Below are 18,128 nucleotides of genomic sequence, written 5' to 3' on the forward strand. Positions count from 1 at the left end.
AACTGTTCAAAAAGAAACTGATGATTCGCCACAAACAATAATTTTCTAATCCGTATATCTTTGCAACCTGATGGAAAACTATAAAATTCTGTTAGATCTAATAGTTAAATTTTGCAATATTAATAGTTTTAACAATGATGTTGCAAAAATAAAGTGATAAAAAATTAGAGTTTGTGGCGAGTTTTAAGTTCCTTTATTTTTAATCAATTGAATTGTAATTTATAACAAGATAGGAAGTGCATTATTATTTGCATTATTATATGCATTAATTCCTCGTGCTCAACGAAAAAAAAAACTAACACAACTTTAGGAATATCTTTTCTATCTTGACATTTACAAATTAGATACAAACATTTTTGTATTTCATACAGTATCACAATAGTTACAGTTACAGCCTAGGTACGAACTTTTATATTGTATTCATAAACAACCCAAAACTGAATCTGGCATAAAAAAATGTAATTGCTTAAAAGAAGACTGTGAAAATAATTCATATTTCGGAAGAAGATCTACTTGGAAGATACTTTGAACAGTGTTTGTTGTGTTTACATACCGCAAAGATAGGACAAGTGTTATTTCTCTAATTCAGAAACTTTTGATCATACAAACTTGTAGTCTATGAATATTCCCCCCAACCACGGAGGCAAACTGGGCCGTTTAGAACCAACTCTCAGATAATATGTAATCAAAAACTATAAACTGAAAAGAACAGCAATCTCTTTTTCAGCAGACATTCTCACAAGGGGACAAGTAATGTCGAATTCGTTGCTGCATGTCTCGTCCTACTTTTGAAATAACAACCTCGCGACGAAATTCGTCTGTTCCGTCGCAACAATCACAGATTCCGTCGTTAACTCGACTCGACGGTATTTTCGTCCCGGACAAACAGAAGAAGTGCCCGGACTGACAGGCACTTGTCGAAGGTTCGTCAGATCCATCCAGACAATCACAAAAATCGTCGTTTAGTCTAAATTATCAAAAATGTAATAGATTTCTTTTTAAATTGTTTGATTTTAGATAAATTGGAAAACGTTTGTTCCGAAAAGCCGAAAGTCCTGGGGACAAAAATCCTCTTTTAAAACAAGAAAATCAAAAACTGAATTACTTCTTGCAGTCATTTGACCATTTTTCTACAAAATAAATTAATTTTACATGATTTGATGGTTAGTACCAGTTAATAGGGCAAATATCATGTCAGCATTATTAAAACTATCCTACCTATCATAATTTATAGTTTGATCTAAGAAAAGGCAATTAAATTTTCCATCTTCATTGGGTTTATATTTACTCTGAGAATCATCAGGAACTCCTAGAAAACATGATTTAACTTATTTTCAGTCTTTAAAGGGAGTGACCGGCTATGTAAGGTAGTTGAACTGAGTATGCAGTGTTGTGGAAAACTTCTTTCGGATTCATTTGAGACGTATTAAACATTTTAAAGATTTGTAAATCATGATCTCAACATGTTCCTATACATGACGTCTGTAGTTTATTGTAGAACTTTTTTACATTTTATGTCGTCGTTATTTAATAATTTTAAAAAACTAATTCTGAAAACGTATCCACCCTCAAAGTAGGAGTTTAGAACGTCGAATTTGCACTCAAACTCAGGATTTAAAGATCTTTAGAAGTTTAATACGTCTCAAATGAATCCGAAAGAAGTTTTCCACAACACTGCATACTCAGTTCAACTACCTTACATAGCCGGTAACTCCCTTTAAAGGGACAAAAAGCTTAATTTCATGTGACCTTCCACACAAAGATAAAAATATCTTTATTTATGGGGAAAACATGGAGGGTAAAAACTTTTAACTAGAATTCCTGTTTTTCCTATTTCACACAAAATCTTTCAATCCAATTAGCTCAAAGAATTCTTGAAACTACAGGGTGACTTAACGGAACATGACAGTTGGTCAATAGTTTTAAATGTCTTCTTCTATAAACTGTATTAGATATTAAAAACTTTTTGCTGTTTATTTCGTTAAAAATCTTTTACTCAAATAAAATTACTTTGAAATAAACTTTACTATAATATGACAACAATCTAATATTTCTTATTATCTTTGGTATCTAACAACTTAACAAATTAAGGAAGAAGACATTTAATCTGTTCACCAACTGTCATGTTTCGTGGGACACCCTGTATACTAGTGTATATTGCTATAAATCAATTAAGAACACAATATTTACAAATTGATAAACAATATCTAACAATTTCTAATATTTGAAAAAAATGTTTATAATTTGAAAAAAATGCTCACCTAAAATTTTTCCTAGGCCTTCTTGTTCAACTTTTTTCTTTGCTTTTTGTGCAACTCTAGCAACCTTGTTTAATCCCACTCTGCTCTCTTCCATCTCCTTCGCACGATAAACCTCACGGTTTAATTCAAAATTCTATAATAAAAAGAACTATTGACGAGATGTCAAGAAATCCCCGATTTAAATTCGATTCACAACAATACCCTTTAAATCTTTATCTGAGAAGCAATGGGGAAGATATTGTCGTTTTTCTATCCAAAATTTTTTTTTAATTCTGTAAATTTCATCTTTTATCTCTGCTGCATAAATATGCAACTATCTTATTGTTGTGCAGGTTGAAGAAGACTGGACCAGGAGTAATATTTTATTGTGATCTGACGTTTAGGCGCCATGTAGAATGATATTTTCTCAAACAGAGTTGAAATATTGATCACAATCTTTTCAGAATATTAATAATACAAAATGGATTAAGAGAACATTCTTACTCGATAATCTAGGTACAACACGATTTAGAATGGGGTGGCAAAAGAACTAATATATATATTTAATGGAATATTGTACAGTTTTCTCATTTATTGAGAACAATAGGAAAATCGTATCATCATACTTCTCAAACAGGATTTCTACAGAATACTAAAAATGAAGTAGATGATTGATCTTGAAAACAGTCGAGAAGATGAGTCCTATAGGGTGAGTTAAACACAGCAACTGCAGGTGCAGTCGCTAAACACGTATATATAGAACCCCGTAGGTTATTGAACTATGTTACGTTATAAATTTATAGTAAAAAAAAATGAGAATATTATTTTCGCTCCGTCATGGGTATCGTTGTAAATCGGACATGTCTCTCTATAATTAGAGGGTCCCATAAAATTACGTCTACAGTCCCATTGATGGGAAAAATAACGAATTAGAAAATCTTATAAAAAATGACTGTTCCCCATTATACCTGAGAATCAGCGCTAAGCCAAGACATGAGGATTATCTGAACCGTTATAATTATTGTCGCTAGACACACTACACTCACTAAAATAATTATAATATAAACTTTCACTTTTATTTACTTATCATTTATCTAGTTCTTACCTAGGGGTCTTTTATACAACCAGAAGCGTATAGAGCAGCGCCTATACCATAAACATCGGTAGATTGCGGTTAACATAACAACAAACTAATATTTTAAGATTAATTAATATTTTTCTGGATACATTCTATCATCTGAAACATAAAAGCTTTTATGATGGTTTAGAAAAAAGAGAAAAAAATGTTGTCGACATAAGGGCATTGAAAATACAGGTAATCACATCATCGGGACATTTAATCCATAATTTCTTAGAAAATACGGTTCAGGAGAGTTGTATGGGAGGAGGTCGTTTAAGTTTTCTGTCTTGGCTTCATATCCTCGAAACATGATCGTAGGAAGATATAATTCTTCTTCTGTGTGTTATGATACTCATGACCCTTGCTCCAGTCGTAGGATACAGCATACGCGAATATTTGTCCGTCCTTGTTAAACGCACACTTCGTGATCGACTGCTCGCACTGCTCAGACGTCTTCAACTTCGTACGTGCGTCCTTGTCCCAGAATGAGAATCGTCCGTCTGACCCGACCGTCGCCAAGGTTCCATGGACAGGATGGAACGCAATATCGTTAACGGCAAATATATCCTAGAAGAGAACTAAAATTAAACCTTGAATACTAGATGGATAACAGATAAAATGAACACGCAACAAGTTGTTAACTCTAGACCCCCTGGACAAATTCCCGTGGACGCCCCTGAAAGGAATGTCAGGTTTTGTACATGAATAATTGAAAAATGTCATGCTTGCAAGTTAAACTGAAAGAACTAAAAACAAACCTCTTTCGTCCAGTGAAATAAAAATATATAATAATATTTTCAAAAGAATATCCTGAACGCCAAATGGATATAAATAATATTCTATATAATAAAGCTCTTCGCTTATATATATGATAGCTATAGCTGGCCAAACGGATGGTCCGAATGGGCTGACATTTTTTGAAGGAACCCATGGATACCCTTGGAGTAACATAGGCTAAATAATCGACATTTTTTTCAAAAATAGATTTATTAGATTTCACGGGCAACGCCGGGCACCTCAGCTAGTGTTAAATAAATCAATACATTCAAATTATTTTATAAACAAATAATTATAAAAAACATGTTTATGAATTAATGAATTCATACATTAAAAATACAAATAAATGAGTCGATCAACCAGCAAATAAATTATGATTTAATTTTCACCACCAATTCATCCAATCCTAGAACTAGGTTTAACAAATAAATGATAATATGAATGAACCTGGAATCCGTTGACAGCGCCATTACTTCTATGACACTTGAAGGTGAAGTTATCCTTGGGATTAACAGCTTGTACATACTGTATAGCAACCCTACCTTCAACACTACCCAGAGCAAACCCTAAACAAGAATCATAAAAAAATTACCATTAAAAAAATAAGTTTTCAAATTTTTAGTAAAAAAATTGAATCAGACATCTTTAAATTTGTTAAAAATTAATGTGTTTGCAGGTTTTATGATCGATTCCGTTTAATTTCATATTCTAAATTAGTCCGGAGAAAAATGTCAATCCAGTTAGCAAATTAATGTTACGAGGTTTTATCTTAAATGTTTTTGTTTTTTTACAACAAATTATCGCACAACAGAAAATACAGAGAATGGGTTTCAAGTTACTATTAAAAACAAACAGGATAATTATTATATTGGAATGTCAGGATTCTATTACCCAAATACTGTATCTAGTCTTAAAACGCTTTATGAATAATAATAACAATATTAAATTGTCTATAAGGTCCTGTAATCCATATTTTTAAGAAATCATTAAACAAGTTATAATAACGGATCTAAAAAGAGGTGGATTCTAAGTACAATTTAGTTTCACCTGTAGGGGTCTGATTTTTATCCTTATATATTGAGACACATCTGTGCTGGTACTTGAGTGGGGATTCAACCTTCTTAAACTCCTTGGGTTGACCGTCTAGCTGGTAGATGATAATACCCCGTCCAGCCGTTCCAACAACAGCCATGGGATAGTCCACGTCGGCGCAGTAGGCCCGCTCCGGGAGATCAATACTTAGCATTGGGTTCGGGGACCTCGTGTCCCAGAACTTCAAGGTTTTGTCCCAGCTGCAGGTCATCAGTGCTGTGTAGTTGCTTGCTTTAACCCATCTTACTGCTCTCACGGGGGCCTGGTGTTCTGCAACCTGGACCATATATTCAGTTACAGAGGACACAGAAAGGTTAAGGATGCATTTTGTCAATTTACATTTGGTGAATTTACATTTGGTCAATTTAAAATTGGTCAATTTAAATTTTGTTAATTTAAATTTGGTCCGTTCACAAACAATTGGTCAAAATTGATTTTGTCAATTTAGAATAGGTCAATTTACATTAGGTCAGTTAACAATAGGTCAATTTACAATAGGTCAGTTTACAAAAGGTCAGTTTACAATAGGTCAGTTTACAATTGGTCAATTTACAATTGGTCAATTTACAATTGGTCATTTACAATTGGTCAATTTACACTTGGTCAATTTACACTTGGTCAATTTACAATTGGTCAACTTATAATTGGTCAACTTATAATTGGTCAATTTACAATTGGTCAATTTACAATTGGTCAATTTACAATTGGTCAATTTACAATTGGTAATTTACAATTGGTCAACTTATAATTGGTCAACTTATAATTGGTCAATTTACAATTGGTCAATTTACAATTGGTCAATTTACAATTGGTCAATTTACAATTGGTCAATTTACAATTGGTAAACTTACAATTGGTCAATTTACAATTGGTCAATTTACAATTGGTCAATTTACAATTGGTCAATTAACAATTGTAAATAGTTCAGTTTACAAAAGTCCAGTTTACAATAAGTCAGTTTACAATGGTCAGTTTACAATAGTTCAATTTAAATATAGTCATTCATTTAACTCCCCCCCCCCTTCAACAATTTTAGAGTAGGGGGGTGGGGTCGAAGTAAAATATTCCTAACTGAAGTATACTGAAAGCTACCTGAACTGCTTGATTACTGCCTAGGTCCCAGCATTTAACTTGTTTATCACATGAAGCCATAAACACCTGAAAACACAGATTAAATAACAAAAACAAAATCATTAATTATAAAATACACTTCTCATCAGAAGCATCTTGCCTTGGTCTGATTATATGTTACAAGACGAATATATGATACGGCAACGCATTAAAATAAAATGAACACCGCTAACAATTTAGGGCGCTTCGTGCTTTGTTTCTAATGTTTAAACCGAAAATTGGGACCCTGTTTACATCAATAGACTCTTACAAATTATCAGAAAATATTTTTCAATTTCATGTATTCAGTACGTAGCTAGCAATAACCCTCTCGTGTTTCCCTGGAAGAAACTGAGGGTCCTCAACTCAATATTATTGTATTTTTAAAGCCCCTAACAGAAGCAAAAAAGCCAAAGACACGTGCTCTATTTTATCATTAAGTAATTGTAAATATCCACCTTAGAACCATCATCGCTCCAGCAGCAATCAAGGATAGGTCCGGCCATAGTCTGCTGGGCTTTTGGGATAGATTTACCTGCAGAAAACATTACAATATACAATTCAAAATGCTCCAAAACACTTGGCTTTAGAGGAACACAAAAAAAATAAAAACAGAATTCGGGAAATTAAAAATTTAATTAATGTAGTTTCGGAAAATTAAGTAAAATAATTAATGGAAAATGGACTTTTTTATTCTACAAAACAAAAGTTTATCATCCAAACGTCAAAAATGTTTAATAATAAAAAACTTCAATATATGAGAATATCGTTTACCAGTATTATCAATCTCCCAACAGCGCACGTTGTTATCCCAAGCTCCTTAACAATAAAGGAATTGAGTTCCAATTATGAATTCTGTTAGATCAAATAGTCTAAGTTTGAAATATAAAGGTTTACACCATCAGGTTGCTAAGATATAGGGATTGAAAAATTTGAGTTTGTGACAGAGACGTAATCTCTTTGTTTAAAGTTTTAATCAATTCTGAAATTCACAAGCCAACAACATTAGCATTAACAATATTTACAGCGTTAACTACTTCAACAACGCCAATGACGTCAACATCATCATCAATATCAACGTCCACGTCAACATCACGTCAATATCAACATCATCGACAGCATCAACGACGTAAAGAGCATCAAAATCATCAAAAACATTAACAAATTCAGCATCAACAGCTTACACAACAGACTCAGCATCCTCAATGTCATCAGCATCATCAACAGCATCAACATCATCAACTTCATCAACATCATCAACATCATCAACAGCATCAACATCAGCATCAACATCAACAACATCATCAACAGCATCAACATCATCAACATCATCAACATCATCAACATCATCATCAACAATGTCTACTGCATCAGATGTAAAAAAAATCTTTCCAAATTAGCTTATAAAGCATGATTTAAAGATGTATGACCAGGAAGAAAATCGGAAAATAAGAAATGAGGACATGTCAATGGTGCAGGGGTGTATAAAATTCAAAGACCCAAGAGGAGGGGAAGGGAAGGAAAAAGGGAAGGAAAAAGGGAGGGAAAAGGGGAAAGAAAATGAAAAGGGGAAAAAAGGAAAGTAAAAGAGGAAGGGTAACCACAGAAAAAAGGGATGGGTGGGGAAGGGTGGAGATAGGTAGGGAGAGAGATTAGTAGGTAAGGGGAAAAGTAGGGAAGGGGAAAAGTAAAGAAGGGGAAAAGTAAGGATGGGGAAAAGTTGGGAAAGGGAAGGTCGGAGGGGAAAGGGGAAGATTGCGAGGAAAACGGGAAGGTTGATAAGAAAAGACAAAAATATGGATTAGGGAACTACAAAAGGGACAGGGAAGGTAGGAAAGGGAAAAGGAAGGAGAATGTACGGGGAATGTAGGGTAGGGAAGAAAAAAAATTGATGGAAGGTTGGCAGATCAGAAAGGAAAGGAGAATTTAGGAAAGTGAAGGGTTGGGGCTCTTTACCTCTTCATATCTAACTTTCTCTGAAACCAGACAGTTTTTCAAAAATAATTTTCCCCGATCGTTATACATAAAAAAAAAGTTATACAAATTTCATTAAAAAATATGATAAAAGAATACCCATTACTCAATCATTTTTCCAAATAGTCAGTTTATTAAAAAAAATTTTGCGCAAAAAATTTTACGCTACGCGCACAAACTAAGAAAAAACTATTTTTTTTCAAGAACTTGAGGGAAACCACCCTCCAACTAATATAATGGGAAATGGTTACAAAGAAAAAAAATACTCCTGGACTAACAAATAATCAATCAAAACTTCTTGGCCCGTACCACCATCCCAAAAGTTAAAAAATATTTGCCTGCGGCCCCATCTATGCAAAATGCATCCTTATGGGGTTTATTATACACTGCATTATAAATCTTTAAATATGTTGTCTTTTTAGTTATCGAATTTGGGAAGGAAATCAAATAAGAAGGGGGAATAAAAAATTGGAATTATATCAGTGTTTCGGATCCGGATCCGGATCCGTATCAGGAAACGTTGATATGGATCCGGGTAGCGCCAAAAATTAACCAAAACCATGGAATAAATAAATCAAAATGGTTCGTAAATGTATTATTTACATGACGAAAATTTTTCAAAATTATCTTTAATAATTTAATGTTTACATTTATATAATAGTAATGACGACATTTTTAACTTTAGGATTACTATAGTTTATAAATTATAACCTTGCATAACATTTAATAGGGAAAATCCGATTCACAGAATCAAAAGTTACCTCGGATCCGGATCCGTATCAGGATCCGGATCCATCATCACGGATGCGGATCCGCGGATCCGGATCCGAATCAAAATGATATGGATCCGAAACACTGAATTATATACACCCCCGCAATGGTGTGTCACAAGAATTTGGTCGGTCAGAGCGTTTAATTGCATCTACTATCATCTATTTTTTTATATAAAAATGTCTAAAAATAAAATTCTCTTCAACTAATAGTTTTTAGTAAAAAAAACATTAAAAAATGTATTACTTTATAAATTATTAATCCGAGTTTGAGGAAGAAAAAATGAGGAAAATACTAACCTGAGACGAGAAAGTTTGCTGTCGGAGAGAAAGCGAGACTTGAAATAGAATCATCTGATGGATTCTGGATTTCATAATCCTTATTTGGGTTTGATGCAGAAGCTACAAAATAGTCTTTTTACAAGCTTTTAGAGGCGTTTTAAGAATTCTTTTTGATTCTCGAAGAATTTTATCATTTTCTAAATAATGGCTCCTTCAGAGGGTTCGGGGAGTAACTAATTTCAAGAAAAGTTACCGTATTGAAACCCCATTAGTTAAGATTTTAAACAATGATTGTTATAAACTCTGTCTGGACTTTATTTCAGGATTTTTAAAAACTTATTAATACCCCCCCCCCCCCCCGGGAAGAAATATTTTTCAGTTAAAATGTCATTTTAGCTTTACACAAAAGTTTTAATTTGTATAGGGGAAAAAATATTTTCAAGGAGAGAGATGATGTTTTCTTGAGGTCTACCATGTATATGGCTACCTGCTGTAGTTCCAAAAGAAGTTGATCCCCCACCTACGAAGGAGGACTGTCCGAACAACGCCATTTTCACCAATTATTATTTCTGAAAAAAGTTGATTTAAATTTTAACACCAGGCTACCCAAATGTGTATATAGTATAAAAACTAGCCCCCCAAATGGGAGAGCAATAATCATTGAAGATAAGAGGGGGGGGAGGGGAAATTGTTTATTGTTTACATTCGACGAATGTAAATAAACTCAGCGCGTATTCCAAGTTAGTTTTAATTCGTCTCACTAAGTAAAAGATTGGAGTAAATTATTTAGTAAAATACGTTTCAACCGATACAGATTTCTTCCATCAACGATTTTTGAAAGGTCATAATAAAAGCGTTAATTGAATTGAGAGGGGGTCTAGGTAAGGTTACGGTCGTTCTCTAGGAATATACCTATGGGTCAGTTGTATGAAAAAAATTCTTGAAATGCCAATGCAGTTACATTAAATGTTAAAATTTTTAATAGAACGCAGAGAAATTTTCTTCAGAAGAACGGATATGTCGGTTTGAGGAGTTTGAGAGAGTGCCGCGTGTGACGAGAGATTAGAAAATATACATTTATTCGTCTTCGTAAATAAAAAGTTTATCGATAAACAACAATACATGAGTTTAATTGAAATTTAAATTCTAAATGGTCAATGGTCATTTAGATTAAATTAACAGGGGCGGATACCTGTACACGAATTTTTGCCGAATTCATGGAGTGCGCAGACCCAGCATACGATTAATCAATTATTTAGAACATCTTATCAAATAGGAATAATGTTTACCTCAANTAGGTTCAGATCTTGGAGATTATTGTTGTGATAGCTGTTATTTTGTCTAACTAGGGTTTCTTTCAGAGCAGTAATGGATAACATTGTACCTCCGGGCAGTGATGCGCCTGGTGTTTTCACTATTCAGATTCATGAAGTTGAATTGTTGAAAAAGCAAATTGCTGAGTTAGCTGCGGACAAAGTTAAAATTAAAGAAATGGCGCGCGAAGGCCAGAAAAAAGGGGAAATCGCAAAGCATAAGTCGCCTCAAATTAAAAGATCTTTAGGGTTCCTCTATGAGGTAAATTGGGGATTGGAGGACGCCGAGGAGGCTCTGGATAGTCTTTCGACTTATGCAGTAGCGCCAGAGAATGCTGAGTTGTATTCTGAAAAGATCACTGCTACAATTTCTAAGCTTAAGAAATTACAAGAGTTAGTGAAGGATGAAGTTACAGCTAATAAGATTGCGAGTAAAGCTAATTTTGGCTGGAAAACAGTTAAGCTGTTTGAGAATGATTCTATTTTCGAAGGTGAGAATGCGGAGACTCTTTCTAAGAAGCTTAAATCGGCCGAGTACCAGGCTTCTCGAGAATATTTTAGGGGTAAGAGAGGGTTTTTGGGCAAGCGACGTTTTTCTGGCAAGCCTTCGAGATGGGACTCTTCTCCTGCTCCTGCAGCTTCCTCTACTACTGCTACTGTAACAAGTGCTCCTGTTAAACTATGTTACAAATGCAATCTTCCGGGTCATTTTCAGCTTAAATGTCCTAACTAAACAGTTTATTTTCTCGGAATTTTTTAATTCAGTCTACTTTATTCTGTAAAAATTTTTTAATTTCAGGTTGTTGTTATTTTCTTTAGATTTGGCACTGTTTTCTTTTTCTTTTTCTTTTTTGTTTGTGATAAAGAATTTTTTATTTGTAAGTTCAGGGTTTGTTTATTTTTGTTATAATTTGTTTTGTTTTATTTCAGGAAAATGGTTGAAACGGCAGATTTTTCAGTTTTTACTGTAGATTTTAATCCTAGTGAACAGAGTCTAGCTGAGACTCTTGTTAATAATTCAAATTATGTTGGTAAAAAGCTTACAACGGATTTAAGAGTTCCAGGAAGGATAGGAAATCCAGAATTTTATGATTTTTGGAAATATGAACTGAAGGCTTCAGATTTTATCCTTGATACTATCAAGAATGGTTACAAATTTCCTTTTTTAGATTTACCTCCAGGTGGATTTCATAAGAACAATAAGAGTATGCTTGATAATAGTGATTTTGCTTTAGCAGAACTTCTAAGATTGGAGCGTCTAGGTTGTATCTCTAGAGCTGAAGAGCAACCTTTTCTTTGTCTACCTTTGTCGGTAGTTTTTAGTAAAAAATTGAGGTTAGTTTTTAATTTCATTGTTTGTTTGTTTTTTCAGTTAAAAAAAAAAAAAAAAAAAAATTTCATTTTTATGATTGTTGTCTAACTTTATTCAGATTAGTTGTGGATGCTAGCAGGCATTTGAATCCTTTCCTTGAGGATAGGAAGATTAAGTTGGAGGGCCTAGATGTTCGAGAGCAGATTTTGCGTCAAGGAGATTTCCAGACTAAGGCAGATTTAGACTCAGGCTATTGGCATGTTCCTCTTTTTGAAGGGCACAAAAAGTTTGTGGGTTGTCATTTTTTACATCAAGATGGGAAAGTTTCCTTTTGGGTGTGGAATGTCTTATTTCTAGGAATCAAAGATGCAGTTTGGATTTTTACTAAACTGTTAGTTCCACACAAAAGATATTTGAGAAGCAAGGGTATAAGAATGTCAATTTACATTGATGATCAAAGTGTTTTAGGTTCTAGTTATAACGATTGTTTAGCTAATACGCAAATTGCTTTAGACTCTTTAGCTAAGGCTGGTTGGGTAGTGAATTGGTCTAAAAGCTCTGAACCACCAGTACAAGACATGGTTTTTCTGGGTTTAGTTAATTGCACCAAAACAATGAAATACTTTGTACCGGAAGACAAGCGTGAAAAAATTTGTGATTTAATTTCTTCGATTTTAAGATCCAAAAAAGTTCACATTAAAACTTTAGCCAAGCTCATGGGGAAACTTCAGTTTTGCATTAAAGCATTTGGTCCGTGTATTAGACTTCTTTGTAGATCTTCGTATCATTTGATTTCTAAAGCTTCTTCCTGGAATAGTATGATCACGTTGTCTAGTTTAGCTATTAGAGAACTATCATTCATTCTAACTAATTGGAATGATATTAATGGTTTTCCCATTAGAGCATCTTTATCTGAAACTAAAGTTAACATTGAACTGTGTAGTGATTTAAGTGATGTGGGAACTTGTGTTTACCAGGTTTGCTCAGAATCTAACGAGATTTTGTTAAAACAAGTTTTTTTCTGCTGAAGATTCTAAAAAGTCTTCTACTTTCAGGGAGCTTTTAGCTTTCCATTATTTTTACACTGGTCCTAAAGCTTACGTTTTTAAAGATTTAAATATTGTGCATTACACTGACAATTTAAACTGTGCTACTATTTTGTCAGTGGGTTCTAGAAATTTTTCTCTACAACCCTTAGTTTTAGATATTTTCTTAGCTTGGAAGAGTTTAAATGTCAAAGTGTCCGTTATTTATTTATCTAGATCTGATCCAAGAATTGAATTTACTGATTTTCATTCTAGAAATTTTGATCTGCATGATTACAGTTTAGATTTTGATAATTTTCTCTTTGTTTCTTCTATTTTTGGCCCTTTTGATGTGGATTGTTTTGCTTCAGATTCTAACAAAAAATGCTGTACTTATTTTTCTAAATATCCAGATGAATTTTCTAAAGGGGTCAATTTTTTTGCCCAATCTTTACATGTTAATGTTAATTATTTTGCTTTCCCTCCTGTTCATTTGATAATTCCAGCTATAATGCATTTTGCTAAGTTTAAATCTGTAGGATGTATTATTGTCCCTATTTGGGTTTCATCGCATTTTTGGTATTTCATTTGTGAAGACGGAAAACATTTGAACTTCTGGATTAAAAAGTTTTTCATTTTCAGTCCGGAATTTATTTCTGGTCAGCATGTTAGGAATGACATGTTCAAAGGGGTTAAAAAATTCAACTCTTTGGCTTTAAAGTTTGATTTTTCGGCAAACAATTGTTTTCAGTCTCAAAAATCCAAAAAGTTTTGTTTAAGTCAAGATTGTTTTATTTGTTCTTGATATTATTGTCTTATTTCTTTGCAGAAAAATGTTTAAAAAGTCTAAAGATCCTAGCAGGGTGATAAATTTGGTGCAAGCAGTGAGACAACCCACTAGTTTAGGGGGTGTCACTGAAGAATTTGATTCTTACAAGGCTAAAATTTCAAGCTATTTGAGTTCAAGCTTAGCTACTTCAACAAGTGAAAGCTATTTTTTGAGTTTTAATAGGTTTTCAAAGTTTTGCGTGGAAAACAATGTTCCAGTGTTGCCCACAAATGTGGAAGTTTTTATGACTTTTTTAATTAAAATTTCTGAAGAAGCAGGTTCTGCTGCCCCTGCTAAGCTCATGAGAAGTGCTGTGAGACATTTTAACATTTTAAACAATCCTTCTCAACCTTCTCCTACAGATAGAGAAGACATATCTCTTTTAATAAGGAGTTTTGATCGTAAATTTGCAAAGCCAGTTAGAAAAAGTGATCCTACGACAATTGTTATTGTTCGAAAATTGATTGATTCGCTTCTGAACGGAGACCAATTGCGATTTTTTAATTTTCAAAAATCGGTAGAAGACTGGCAATTAGTTGCAAAGACTGTTGTAAAATTTTATTGCTTTGCAAGATTTGAAGAAGTTTTAGACTTGAAACTTTCTAATTTCGATTTTCAACCTTCAGGACATTTGGTCGTAACTTTTTTCAAAAGTAAGAATAATCAATTTCACGATGCGAAGAAGTGTACTATTGCTCCGGCGGAAAATGCTCTTTATTGTCCGGTAAACATTGTTAAAAAATATATTGCTGTAATGAATTTTCCCAAAGATTCTAGTGTTTATTTTTTGCCGCGTTTTGTCCAGGGAACTCCTAAATTTTTGTTGAAGACAAATTATGCTTATTGTGTTTCTAAATTCAAGGCGGGTTTATTGAAAATAGGAGTAAATCCAGAAAAATTCGGAGAACATAGTGACAGAATTGGAGGGTTGTCTGCAGCAGCTAATGCTGGGTGCTCCATAAGTGAGCTACAAACTCATGGCAGATGGAAAAGTGATTATGCACCTAAATTGTATCACAAAAAATCTTTGTTTCAGAAGGAGAAAGTTTCAAATGTTTTGAATGAATTGTAATTTTCTATTTTATTTTTCGTTCATTGAAAAATTTTTAAGCTTTATTTGGACAATTTTGTGTTTTTGGTTTTAAATTCATTTTTTGATTTTAAACATTTAAAGTTTGTTTTAATCTGTTCTATTTAGTTTCATACAGAATGGTTTTCTGCAGACAGCTATCTTAGAACCTCGCTGGGTCATCATCATCTTATGGTGGAGGAAGGTACAGGACAGGGGATACCTTTGGTAAGTCGTTAAGAAATTGTGCCGATTTCTATGCGCAGCGGAGAAATCGAAATTTCTTATGACGCCCCTAGTACTGTTGTGTATGGAGTGTTTGGTCTGAAACTGGTTTTGCTAAGGTTGTACTGTGTACAGGTGTATTCGGTCTCAGTCAGGCTTCGACCGAAGGCAGGTGACCGGGTTCGTTAAATTTATTTTCAGTTATAGAAAGGCACTGAATTTTTTATATTTAGTGCAGTCTCTTTTTATGTAGGCTAACTATAAAAGGAATGTTTGTTTTAGATTCCAAAGTTAGGAAATTTTTCTCATAACCCTGACGAAATGAGGGGGAGAAATTGAATTTCCGTCACTAGTGTTTTTTACTAGTTTTAGGTTCAGATCTTGGAGATTTTTGTTGTGATAGCTGTTATTTTGTCTAACTAGGGTTTCTTTCAGAGCAGTAATGGATAACATTGTACCTCCGGGCAGTGATGCGCCTGGTGTTTTCACTATTCAGATTCATGAAGTTGAATTGTTGAAAAAGCAAATTGCTGAGTTAGCTGCGGACAAAGTTAAAATTAAAGAAATGGCGCGCGAAGGCCAGAAAAAAGGGGAAATCGCAAAGCATAAGTCGCCTCAAATTAAAAGATCTTTAGGGTTCCTCTATGAGGTAAATTGGGGATTGGAGGACGCCGAGGAGGCTCTGGATAGTCTTTCGACTTATGCAGTAGCGCCAGAGAATGCTGAATTGTATTCTGAAAAGATCACTGCTACAATTTCTAAGCTTAAGAAATTACAAGAGTTAGTGAAGGATGAAGTTACAGCTAATAAGATTGCGAGTAAAGCTAATTTTGGCTGGAAAACAGTTAAGCTGTTTGAGAATGATTCTATTTTCGAAGGTGAGAATGCGGAGACTCTTTCTAAGAAGCTTAAATCGGCCGAGTACCAGGCTTCTCGAGAATATTTTAGGGGTAAGAGAGGGTTTTTGGGCAAGCGACGTTTTTCTGGCAAGCCTTCGAGATGGGACTCTTCTCCTGCTCCTGCAGCTTCCTCTACTACTGCTACTGTAACAAGTGCTCCTGTTAAACTATGTTACAAATGCAATCTTCCGGGTCATTTTCAGCTTAAATGTCCTAACTAAACAGTTTATTTTCTCGGAATTTTTTAATTCAGTCTACTTTATTCTGTAAAAATTNTATCACTTTACTAAATCAAAGAATTATTTGAAAAGACGATATCGAATTCGTCACTGAATTCCCATGTTTTTTGGGACACCCTGTAGATATGTGTGTGATGAGCTAAAGTATATCTGTTTTTATTGAATATTAAATTGATATAAATATATATATGTATATTTATTAGTAGCGTACACAGGGGGGGCAGTAGTCCTCTTGCACCCCCCCGTGGGCATCCTGCAGGGGAGGACCCTGCCCCCACCCCTGGGATTTTTGGGCAAAGGTAAAAATAAGGGTAAAAAAAAGAGCTTGCCCTCATCATCAAAGGGGTGTTTTCCTTTTTAAAAAGTATAGTTGAAAATTTTCTTGGCGCGAAGCGCCATTTATTTTCAAAAGTTACCTTAGTATTTCCCTTTTATCTAAAATCTCCACCCCACTGCATACTTGATAAACAACTATAGATATAATATGCATTAATGCACAGACGCGTACACAGGGGTGGGGCAGTAGTCCTCGTGCCCCCCCCCCTGGGATTTATGAGCAAAGGTAAAAATCAGGTGTTCTGGGTAATAAAAAAGAGCTTGCCCTAATCATCAAAAGGGTGTTTTCCCCCTTAAAAAGTATAGTTGAACACTTTCTTGGTGCTTTGCGCCATTTGTTTTTAAATTTTACCGTTGTATTTCCCTTTTATCTAAAATCTCCACCCCCCACCCCCCCGCATACAATTGATAAACAACTATAGCTATATATGCATTATGCAAGCGTTTGGCATGTTTTTCCGAAAATACTGAAGGATACATTTAAATATTAATAGTCCGTGGACTACAAAGGTAAATAGTCTCAGGAATTGAGAGAACTATACAGAGGGATACAGTCCTTGAATCGGGACTACAATGGACTACAATTATAGGAGAGTAGTCTCATGAGACTACTCAGGACTTCAGACCGGGCAATACAGAACTATACAAATGGACACTTTGTAATATGTAGTCCTAGTGAATTGCAGACTACAGTGCAGATCACTAGAAAGGGTAGTTATAGTCTCAGGAGACATACTCAGGACTTCAGAGAGTAACAGAACTAAACAGAGGGATACATTAAGTAATATATATATAAGTAAATTCTTAACTTTTTTGGATTTGGAGCCAACTTCAAAAAATGGATAAATATTCTTTTACATAATTTCAAGGCATGTATTAATCATGCAGGAAATATATCTGAATTTTTTAATGTCGCCTGCGGCTGTCGACAGGGTGACCCAATTGCGGCAGCTCTATTTGTACTTAGTATTGAAATTCTGTGTATTAAACTTCGCTCATCTCCCAGCGTTTCAGGATATAAAATCGAAAATCGAGAAATACTTTTATCATTATATGCTGATGACTGCTCAATTTTTCTAGAGTACGATGCCAATAACTTAGAAAATGCCATCATGATACTTAATGATTTTTATTGCGTCTCCGGGCTCAAAATTCATTTAACCAAAACCCAATGTGTAGTTTTTGGGCATATACCAAATGTTAACTACAAACTTTGCGAACATTTATCATTAAAATGGGATCAAAAATTCAAATTACTTGGGGTTGAATTTGATGGAATGTTGGAAAACATGAGCATAAACTATGAAACTAAGATTAAAGAAATGAGCTATATCATGAAGTCCTGGCAATATAGATTTATAACACCTATAGGCCGTAACTGCATAGTTAAGACTCTACTTCTCTCTAAATTGTCTCATTTATCATTTGTACTTCCAGGACTAGATAGGAAAAAACTAAAAGAAATCGAATCTGAAATATATCAATTTATATGGGGAGGCTCTGAAAAGGTAGCCAG

At 34.1% G+C, this 18,128-nt stretch overlaps 5 protein-coding genes across 7 annotated transcripts; 3 read left to right on the plus strand and 2 right to left on the minus strand.

Annotated features, from left to right (window-relative positions):
- Positions 1-301: 301 nt before the first annotated feature.
- On the minus strand, positions 302-3,443 carry LOC111713591 (glucosidase 2 subunit beta). The gene is made up of 5 exons (XM_023488471.1): positions 3,346-3,443; positions 3,209-3,285; positions 2,262-2,394; positions 1,219-1,309; positions 302-967 (listed from the first exon to the last, which is right to left on the minus strand). The coding sequence occupies exons 1-5, from the start codon at positions 3,419-3,421 to the stop codon at positions 724-726; spliced, it is 621 nt and encodes a 206-aa protein (XP_023344239.1). The 5' UTR covers positions 3,422-3,443; the 3' UTR covers positions 302-723.
- A 33-nt stretch (positions 3,444-3,476) lies between these two features.
- Positions 3,477-9,966, minus strand: LOC111713590 (mRNA export factor). The gene is made up of 8 exons (XM_023488469.1): positions 9,853-9,966; positions 9,384-9,485; positions 7,114-7,158; positions 6,798-6,874; positions 6,322-6,387; positions 5,185-5,506; positions 4,585-4,703; positions 3,477-3,927 (listed from the first exon to the last, which is right to left on the minus strand). The coding sequence occupies exons 1-8, from the start codon at positions 9,914-9,916 to the stop codon at positions 3,634-3,636; spliced, it is 1,089 nt and encodes a 362-aa protein (XP_023344237.1). The 5' UTR covers positions 9,917-9,966; the 3' UTR covers positions 3,477-3,633.
- A 1,603-nt stretch (positions 9,967-11,569) lies between these two features.
- On the plus strand, positions 11,570-14,964 carry LOC111713592 (uncharacterized). Of its 3 annotated transcripts, XM_023488474.1 has the most exons (3): positions 11,570-12,013; positions 12,109-12,537; positions 14,063-14,696. In XM_023488474.1, exons 1-3 carry the CDS (start codon positions 11,613-11,615, stop codon positions 14,103-14,105), a joined length of 873 nt encoding a protein of 290 aa, XP_023344242.1. In that variant the 5' UTR covers positions 11,570-11,612; the 3' UTR covers positions 14,106-14,696. The 3 variants fall into 3 exon arrangements, with proteins under 3 accessions (XP_023344242.1, XP_023344241.1, XP_023344240.1); XM_023488473.1 differs by having other exon boundaries at positions 12,109-14,964; XM_023488472.1 differs by having other exon boundaries at positions 12,109-14,696.
- Positions 14,965-14,976: 12 nt separating this feature from the next.
- On the plus strand, positions 14,977-16,305 carry LOC111713593 (uncharacterized). Its single transcript, XM_023488475.1, has 2 exons — positions 14,977-15,318; positions 15,574-16,305. The coding sequence occupies exon 2, from the start codon at positions 15,581-15,583 to the stop codon at positions 16,256-16,258; it is 678 nt and encodes a 225-aa protein (XP_023344243.1). The 5' UTR covers positions 14,977-15,318; positions 15,574-15,580; the 3' UTR covers positions 16,259-16,305.
- Positions 16,306-16,335: 30 nt separating this feature from the next.
- LOC111713594 (uncharacterized) lies at positions 16,336-18,119 on the plus strand (the record flags this gene model as incomplete). The annotated part of the gene is given in 1 exon segment (XM_023488476.1): positions 16,336-18,119. A coding segment is annotated over 1 exon segment (395 nt), but the record flags the coding sequence as incomplete, so codon positions are not given.
- Positions 18,120-18,128: the final 9 nt, after the last annotated feature.

Source organism: Eurytemora carolleeae, unplaced genomic scaffold (genome assembly GCF_000591075.1).
Source record: "Eurytemora carolleeae unplaced genomic scaffold, Eaff_2.0 scaffold1446, whole genome shotgun sequence".
In the NCBI taxonomy this organism is placed as follows: domain Eukaryota; kingdom Metazoa; phylum Arthropoda; class Copepoda; order Calanoida; family Temoridae; genus Eurytemora; species Eurytemora carolleeae.